This window comes from Octopus bimaculoides, chromosome 9 (genome assembly GCF_001194135.2).
Source record: "Octopus bimaculoides isolate UCB-OBI-ISO-001 chromosome 9, ASM119413v2, whole genome shotgun sequence".
NCBI lineage: Eukaryota > Metazoa > Mollusca > Cephalopoda > Octopoda > Octopodidae > Octopus > Octopus bimaculoides.
Window position 1 is genome coordinate 56,480,307 of NC_068989.1, and position 10,125 is coordinate 56,490,431.

Genomic DNA, 10,125 nt, shown 5'->3' on the forward strand with positions numbered 1-10,125 from the left:
AGAGAGAGAGAGGGAAGGAGGAGAGAGAGAGAGAGAGAGAGTGGGAGACAGCAGGATAGAGATGGTGGCAAAGTGCCAGGTATATTCACAAGGGACAAATATCCATAAAGAAATGAAGAGATTACAGTGACAAATATGCTATCATTGTCATGTCTGCTGCTGAAGATATCAATGACGATGATGCTGATGACCATTATTATATTTTAACCATTGTTATCTCATTTTTATCTAAATGATAAGAAAATACTGAGAGGAGGATAGCAGGTAAGTATTGCAATAGCATTTATTTTGCAAGCAATGTCTCATTCCTAAGAAATAAAGAAATCCTTGACTTACCTTGATTTCAGTATTTATTTTTTCTATAATGGCAATTTTCTGAGATATTTTCTTTTGTTGTTCATCAAATTTTTTTTCATAGTGGGTATTATAAGACTTTGCTTCAGCATGGTCGGTCAGAAGCCGTGCTTCCTCCTCCTGGGAAAACATACACAAAATGTTGATGTGTTTAAGTGTGTGTGCGTATGTATGCTTGCATGAATATGTAAATGTATATGCGTATATTTACAAACACAAACATGTATATGCATATGTATTTACTGTATGTGCGTATAGAAAAAACAAATTATAATCACCATGATTGAAATCGTAGATACTACAGCAATAAAAAAAAGAAAGATTTAAACCAGGAATTAAATATCTGACTTTTACACACATAAACTGAGACATGTGTGTGTGCATATACATTTTTGGAATAGGCTGTGTTGTGTTTTTAGGCAAGATATTTTATTTCACGTTGCTCCAATTCACTCAGCTGTAGAAATGAGTTGTGACATCACTGGTGCCAAGCTGTATCGGCCTTTGCCTTTCCCTTGGACATCACTGCTAACATGAAGAGGAGAGACTGGTATACACAGGTGACTGCTGGTCTTCCACAAACAGCCTTGCCTGGACTCATGCCTTGGAGGGGAAAATTCTAGGTGCAATCTGATAGTCATTCATGACTGAAGGGGGTCTTTTATATAGATATATAAATAAACAGATAGACACAAATAATGCACATGAAAATAGACATACTAGCAGAAATATAGATACACTCACACATATAGTGGAATACATCTTTTAATAATGCGCTGCTTTGCAATACCCTGTTTTAATAAGCTTTTAATAATGATGTATCGCAAAGCGAATTGCTTTCAAATTTTGGCACAAGGCCAGTACAAGGAAGGTGGGTAAGTCGATTACATTGACCCCAGTGATGAACTCATACTTATTTCAATAACCCTTAAAGGACAAAAGGTAAAGTCGGTTCCAGTGGAATTTGAACTCAGAACATAAAGTTGAAAGAAATGCTGCTCAGCATTTTACCTGGTGTGTTAACAATTCTGCCAGTTCACCATGTAAAATTCAGCTATAAATATTAGCTTATGATATATTATTTTCTACTCTAGGTACAAGGCCCCCCAATTTTTTTTTGGGGGGGGGGGCAGTTGATTAAATTGACCCAGTAGGCAACTGGTACTTAATTTATCAACCCCAAAAGGATGAAGAGTGAAGTCGACCTCTGTGTTATTTGAACTCAGAACGTACGGACAGACGAAATTCCGCTAAGCATTTCGCCTGGCGTGCTAACGTTTCTGCCAAACTCGCCACCTTTAGCTTATAATACCATCAGAAATACTGGTATCAAATTTAGCACATAGTCAGCAAATTTGGAGGAAGGGCCAAGTTGATTACATCGACCCCAAGTGCTCAACTGGTACTTATTTTATCAACCTGGAAAGGATGAAAGACAAAGTTGACCTTGGCAGTAAGTCATCTGAAATATTACCTTACTTGGAAACAGATGAGAATTGGCAACAGGGAAGGTGTCCCACAGTAGAAAAGCAAGACAAATTCTGTTTGACCCATGCAAGCATGGAAAAGTGGACATTAAAACAATGATGACAGCAATGATAATGATAATGAAAGAAACTCCTTTCATTTAACCCTTTAGCATTCAGATTTCTCTGTCATATGCAAGATTTGTTTATTCACATTGTTTTGAAGTAATTTAGCATTATCTTCTAGCTTTGAATTTCACTGATGTGATTGCTTATTTTTAGAATAGATTTATCAAATAGGTATGAGATGCTGGATCCTGTCAGTTTGAATGTAAAACAAGTAGAATATTTTGGGCCAGATATGGCTGGTTTAAATGCTAAAAAGTTGAAGTCAATTCAAGGACAGTGTTTTGTTCTTTCAGTCATCTAGTAATAATTACAAAGCACAACTAACTATCAATTGCAGGTGTGTATTGCAACTCAAGGCCAATATACAAAAACAAAAAAGAACATGACGTTGGGATCATCATCATCGTTTAACGTCCGCTTTCTATGCTAGCGGGATACTGGAAGATAATCTAATAAAAATGTGCAGATTAGTGTGGGCATGATTGTGTGGTAAGAAGTTTGCTTCCCAACCACATGGTTCCAGGTTCAGTTTCACAGCATGGCATCTTGGACAAGTGTCTTCTACTATAGCTTCAGGCTAACCAAAGCCTTATGAGTAGACGGAAACTGAAAGAAGCTCATTGTATATTTGTGTGTGTGTGTGTGTGTGTGTGTGTGTGTGTCTTTGTGTATGTGTTTGTCCCCCACCACCACTTGACAACTAGTGTTGGTGTGTTTATGTTCCCACTACTAAGCAAAAGAGATCAATTGAATAAGTACTAGGCTTTACAAAAAAAAATAAAATAAAATAATAAGCACTGGTGTTTGATTCATTCAATAAAAAGTCTTCAAAGTGGTGCCCCAACATGGTCGCAGTCTAATGACTGAAACAAAAAAAAAAACAAAATAGAACAAAAAAAGAAAAAAAATACCCTGATAATTTCCAACTGAGATGTAAGTGATCTCAACTGTTGCTCTTTTTCCGAGAAGACTCGATCCAATTCACTTGTCTCCGACTGTATCTTCTTATATTTCTCTTTCTCTTCTGCATAGGATTCTTTGTGCTTTGATAAGCTGCTAGTTATCTTTTTATACTCTTCTTCCTGTAAAACAATGAGAGGTTAAAAAAAAAAAAAAATTAACAACCACTTCTTTAAAATGGAAATGATACACACACACACACACACACAAGAACGAAACAAAAATACAGTGATATGATGCACCTACAATGTGCTAAAGATTAAAGATGTCTACTTTTTTATCAGTTTATTTTGCCACCACATAAAAAAGCAGTTTCTCAGCTGAGCAAGGGTATTTGGAACAGAGAAATTTCAGCATTATTATGCAGATTTTAATCCTTTAGCATTAATCTATCAAATGTAATGCTAATCTGTTCACATTGTTTTGAATTAATCATGCATTATCTCGTAGTTTTGAGATTTCAAAGATGCGATTGTTTACTTTTGTAGAGTAGGTGCGAGAAGCCACATTTGGCTGGTTTGAACACAAAACAGGAAGAATATTTAGGCCTTATATGGCTAGCTTAAATTCTAAAGGGTTCAATGTTAATAAGAAAAAGAAAAAAAAGTTTCAACTTACAAGAGCCATCACATCAATAGGTTCAATGTCATCTAATATCTGCAATTCTTCAATTTCCTGGAAGTAAGAAATAATTTTCTCGTTGAATCTATATATTTATTGAGTAAAATATATCAGAAACTAGTTGCATTGCATCATTAATCCATGTTTGCTACTTGAAGCATAATAAGAGTGACTGGTGTCAGCATAAGAATAATATGGCTGAGATGTACCATTAGTCCTGTCTTGCTGAAGACTTGAGAACCTTGCTAATACAAGTGCCATGGAAAATGTACCCACTGTAAAAGTGTCTGTGATTGCCCTGCCCCATCACCACTTGACAACCAGTGTTGGTGTGTTTGTGTCCTTGTAACTTAGCAGTTCGGGAAAAGAGGCCGATAGAATAAGTACTAGGCTTTAAAAGAAGTCTTGGGGTTGATTTGTTTGATTAAAACCATTCAAGGCAGTGCTCCTGCATGACCACAATCAACTGACTGAAACAAGTAAAAGAATAAGAGAATATCTTTAACTAATCCACACACACACACACACACACATTATCATTTTTATGTCTAGTATGGGTCAAACTTTTTCCATGCTAGCATGAGTCAGTTAAGACTTCTTGAAACAGTATTCCACAGCCAGATGTCCTTTCTGATGCCAACTCTCACTTGTTTTTTGAGTACAGTATTTTATTCCACTGGATCTTACATTTTGAGACTACTGAGTTGTGGGATGTATTGCTTATGCAGGACTGAGAAAACAGCATCATTGCCCAAGCAGTGTCACTGTGAAAACATAGAGACAAAACACAAAGATGGGCTACTTCTGCACGGCTTCCATCCACCAAATTTCACTCACAAATCAACTTAAGGCTAAAGTAAAAACACTTGTCTCAGGTGACACACAATGAGGTTGAACCTAAAACTATGCAACTTTTTAACCACATAATCATTCTTGTGCCTTATGTACCTATGTATGTACATGCACACACACACACACATATTCCTGATGAATTTTTCAGTGCTTCTGTATACTTAATTTCATTAGCAAAGTATTGGACAACTTGGTTCAAAAGAAAAATTACTTACTAGATTTAACTTGCGTAAAGCACCACAAAGTTTTTTAATCTCATTTGAAGCTTTTCTTTCTTCTTGAAGTTTAGAATTCATCAAAGAACATATGTTGCTCATGCGTTCTTGCATAAAGCTTTGCTCGTCTAGCTTTGATTTTAATTGATTTTCACAATTTGTAATAACATCTCCCATATTTGCTGATAGATACTGGGAATGATTACTGTTACTTGAATAATAACGATAGTTGGGTTCAGGAAATATTTGGTCACCTTCTAATGTGAATGCCTGAAAAAATAAATGGCTCCCATGTTATTTAATATATAAAATCCAACAAAAATGAGAACAAAACTGATAAAGAATACAACAGAATATTTAAAATGATGTTTTTTTTTTTTGCATTTCAAAGATATGACATCTATGGACAAGTTAAAAAAAGGAAAGCAGTGTTTTTTAAATAAAAGGAACAGAAACAGAATGAAGCTTATTTCTTATTTTCAAAACAGGCAAGAAATCAAAGTTATTCTCTAATTACTTTCACCCAACAAAACAGCTGATTCTCAAGATATCTCTTTCATTACCCTCAAACAATATTCTCTCAAGCTATCTCTTCTCATCTAATTCTTTTTCTTTCAGCAAAGATTTATACCAATCATTGACACTTGGTATTGCATCTTCTTCCCAAAGACAGCAACATCTCTCAGCCTACCAACAACTTTTGATTTCCCTTACTTTGAGCTTGTCAAAGGTGATATAGAATGAATTTCCTTACTCTTTCAATCACTACCATTATGGCTTCTGTAGTGTTAGATCTACTAAAGACGTGCTTCCCTATGTCACTATCCAGGAATCTTTCACCTTTGATATCTTTACCAAAAGAGATATCATTACTTTTGATGACATTGATTGCACAGCCAACCTTGTCTGATACAAGTTAAATTATTCACCTATGAGCTCCTAACATTTCTTACCCCTTGGATCGGATTTTCCTATCCAATATTACACTTGTCTTCCAAATGCAGTCCTATTCAGATGATACTGTCTTTCACTCCTCCAAAAATCTTAGGCTGCATTCAAATGGATGTCGTCCATCCCACTGATGGAAACTCATACAGCAACATTAAAACCACTGTTTCTCTGACCTGCCTTTTACACTACCACAAAAGCTTTTTCTCTTCTGAACCAGAGAAGTAAAACCATCCATACAACCTCCAACTTACCCAACTCTACACAGCAACCTTACCTCTTCTCATCATCAACACTGTGATCACTCTCCAAACTCACATGAATCCTTTTGATACCAACCTGTTGGGACTGCCCCTAGCTCTACAATACTGGCTTATGGTTTAAAATGATCTAAATTTAAACCTTCCATCAAAATTTTATGTTAATTTATGTTGCAAATACTAGTTTAATAGTGATAAAGTTATTTTACTAAATTCTTCATTATTTTCAAAATTAATTAAAACAATGGTAGTGTATTTGAACAGAAACAGTAACAAAAGGATTATCCACATATTCCAAGCTTTCTGCATTTCTTTATCTCACAAATTAATAAAATTAAAGACATAATAAGGATAGAAGAACAGAGAACATTTAAGACAAAACTGTTCTTATACAATTTTTCAATTATTTCAGCTATCCATGTCATAGATTTATATTATAAATATGAAGAGGTACAGCAATATTTATATTTATATTATAAAAGTGAAGAGGTGCAGCAATATCAGAGGAAAATGGTTTTTGTGTGTGGAAGGTGCACAGGTACAATTAACACTAAAAATGTAGAGAAAATAGACTTCATCAAATGCCAGTGGGGAAAACTAGTAGTTGATAGATTCTTTACTCTGAGAGTACAGCTGCTACAATAAGAATAGATGGGCAAAGTTCAGAGAGCTCCTGCCTCTGCTGGTAACAAAGGGCCTCTCTCTCAGAGTGAAAGCAGATTGTACGAGGCCTGTATGCAAACAGCCATACTACACAGCAGTGAAACATGGGCTGTGACCAATGAGGATATGCGTAGCTTTGTAAAAAATGAAGCTAGTATGCTTCGCTGGATGTGTAATCTCAGTGTGCATGCACAACAGAATGTAAGCATCTTGAGAGAAAAGTTGGGTATAAGAGGCATCAGATGTGGTGTGCAAGAGAGATGACTGCGCTGGTATGATCATGTGATGCCTATGGACAAGGATAACTGTGTGACAAAGTGCTGCACTCAAACGATGGAGGGAACCTGTGGAAGAGGTAGACCCAGGAAGACATGATCTTCGAATGTTGGGCTTCAGGGAAGAAATGACCAAGTGACCGAGACCTTCGGTGATATGCTGTACTTGAGAAGACCCATTAAGTCAAATGAAATCATAGTCGTGGCCAATGCCAGCGTTGCATAACGGGCACATAAAAAGCACCCTTCGAATGTTGGGCGATATGCTGTGCTTGAAAAGACCTGACAAACCAAGTGAAATTGTCATCATGGCCAATGCCAGTGCTGTGTAACTGGTACCCATGCCAGTGGCATGTAAAAAGCACTGTTTGAATGTTGGGCCTCACGGAGGCAGTGACAGGTGACTGAAACCTTTAGTGATATACTGTGCTTGAGAAGTCCTGTCAAACCAAGTGAGATCATAGTCGTGGCTGATGCTGGTGTCACATAACTGGCACCAGTGCTGGTGGCATGTAAAAAGCATCCACTAAACTCTCTGAATGGTTGGCATTAGGAAAGGCATCCAGCTGTAGAAACCATGCCAAATCAGATTGGAACCTGGTGTAGCTTCCCGGCTTACCAGTTCTCAGTCAAACCGTCCAACCCATGAAAAACGGATGTTGATGATGATAATGATATTAATAACATACATTTCACATATGTGTATAATACATGTCAAATGTATATTATACATGTGTGTAGATGACAGGAAAGGCATCAAGCTGTAAAAGACTGCTTCAAATATGTATCCATCAAACCCATACCAGTGTGGAAATATGGACATAAAATATTCAAATATCATATATGTATATTATGAAAAAAGACATAATACACATGTCACATATGGTATAATAAAAATGTTAACTAAACATCCTAATCTAAAATATACTATGTTTTGTCTCTTTAATTATTTTCATTGAAATGTTTCAACTGACAAAATCTAGGGGATTTTCTTGTCAATAAGCTAATAGTTACAGTATTTTTACTGACAATGTTTAACAGACACAAGAGCAGAGTGTTCCATAATATGAACCAACAAACTTTAGTTATAAATGCTGGAATGGAAAGCTGGGAGAAAGAAAGGAAAACTTACTTCTTTTATAAACTGTAATGAATGTCTTCTCATAAACTTTCTGGCCTCAGTAGCATCTTCAATTAAAATAATATTTTCTATTGTTCGCTGAAAAATAAGAGAATTTTAATGACATTTAGTGAAATTAAATAAGTGTTACTTAAGTATCTTAAAACTTTAGTGATTTTGAAGTTAATGGGTTTTGCTAATAACATAATATTATATGAGATGCAATGTAATGTTGTCAGTGACCAAGTTGCAGATTCAAATAACAAAAATTTTTGACACCACATAACAAATAATACATGATGCTGCAATCATATTATTATTATAGTGGGATGTAAACTCATCTTGCTGGAACCATGTGTGAGGTCTACTTTGAATGGCCTTCACATTCACCAGACTTGACTAGCTCGGATTTTTTTCTGGTGGAGATACCTGAAAGAGGGGGCTTATGTCAACAAACTGGAGACCCTGGTGCAACTGAAGGAGAACATCAATAGAGAAATAAGAGAAGTCGGGTCTGAAACTTTTGAGGATGTTGTGGAGCAAGTTTTAGAAAGAGTACGGGCATGTGAAGCCAAAAATGGCTGCCATTTAAGTGATGTATTTTTCATGTGATGTAATGGTGTTGCAAAATTTTGACTTGTGCATATTAATTTCCATTATGTCCTTTATATTGTATCAAAATTTCATACTATATCTGATTCCTCTCCTATCCAGTGAGTAGTTTTTGTTCATTTTGTGATATTAAAACAATCAGAGATGAAAATTAATTACCTGATCAATTAGACAGTTGCCAACAACAGCCTTCTTTATATCCAGCATGTCCAAGATAGTTGGATAGGGACAATTTTTGGGTGTCTGAAAATATTGATACAAGTTACATAAAAATTTTGATGTACAATGACAAAGTATTAAAAAAGGGAGAAAAACTGAAACTCTTTTCTGAATACATTTCCAGTTGAATATATTTATATATTTTCCTTACATTGTTTGACAATGACACAAGGGCAATAGGGTTAATAATCCGGGCAACTCACCCACAAGGCTGGCTGTCCAGTTCCTTACTTCTACTGTAAGTTTTGGAACTCTCCAGTTTATTTACCATTGTCACAGAAAGAGACATACAATTCTGTTCACTTTAATTAATGTTTTAGCATTAACACAATGAATGGAGTATTAAAAAGCCAACAAGAGCATACTGCATAATATAATTTTTAATAATTTCAACAAATACGAGACATAACTCTGGACATGTTTCTGACTTGTTAAGCCTCTTCAGTGAACTATAAATTTTATTGCATTTGCCTTAGCTGTTATACATTATAATATGATGATGATAAATGTTTGTATATCGTTATCATCATTGCTTTAACATCCACATTTTCATGCCCACATACCTGAACAGACAATCATGATCAAAGGCATTTTACCTATGACTACTCCATCTTTTTGGAGAGTACCTACAACTAAATTGTGTGCCTTTCTTTCTCTCTCTCTCTCTCTTTTTTTTTCTTAAAGATAGTAGGGTGTGATATGAGGGTGTTTCAATCACTATTTAAGGAAGAGAAAAATGTTGGTTTTTTACTTACATTCTTAGAAACATCATAAAGATGTGACTGAAAGAAAAATAAAATACGGTGAGTAAATAGCAAGTGAGATAATAATAATGATTAATTTATTTATTTAAGAGTGATTTCTACTACTACTGCTACAACAACAACAACAACAGTTTTAAATTTTGGCACTAGGCTAAAAATTTCAGGGGAGAGATGACATCAATTACATCAAACCCAGTGCTCAACTGCTACTTATATTATTGACCCCAAAAGGGTGGAAGGCAAAGGTGACCTCAGCAGAATCTGAACTCAGGACGTTAAGAGAGATGAAATACCACTATGCATTTTACCTGGCATGCTAACAGTTCCGATAGTTCACCACCTTAGTAATAATAATAATCATCCTTTCTACTTCAGGCACAAAGCCTGAAATTTGGAGGAGGGTGCCAGTCGATTACATTGACCTAAGTGCTCAACTGGTACTTATTTCATTGGCCTCAAAAGGATGAAAGGCAAAGTCAACCTTGGTGGAATTTGAACTCATAATGTAAGGACAGACGAAATCCACTAAGCATTTTGTCCAGCATGCTAATGATTCTGCCAGCTTGCCAAATAATAATAATAATAATAATAATAATAATAATAATAATAATAATAATAATAATAATAATAATAATAATAATAATAATAATAATAATAATAATAATAA

At 35.3% G+C, this 10,125-nt stretch overlaps 1 protein-coding gene across 1 annotated transcript in view; it reads right to left on the reverse strand.

Moving 5' to 3' along the window:
* LOC106873121 (structural maintenance of chromosomes protein 6) overlaps positions 1-10,125 on the reverse strand; it is a 147,570-nt gene that overhangs the window by 81,634 nt on the left and 55,811 nt on the right. Inside the window, exons 15-21 of the mRNA XM_014920348.2 lie at positions 9,450-9,476; positions 8,635-8,718; positions 7,876-7,962; positions 4,598-4,867; positions 3,528-3,584; positions 2,861-3,031; positions 337-474 (exon numbers count right to left, since the gene is read on the reverse strand). Of these exons, the coding sequence (XP_014775834.1) occupies positions 337-474; positions 2,861-3,031; positions 3,528-3,584; positions 4,598-4,867; positions 7,876-7,962; positions 8,635-8,718; positions 9,450-9,476 (834 nt within the window). The remainder of the gene's footprint in view (positions 1-336; positions 475-2,860; positions 3,032-3,527; positions 3,585-4,597; positions 4,868-7,875; positions 7,963-8,634; positions 8,719-9,449; positions 9,477-10,125) is intronic.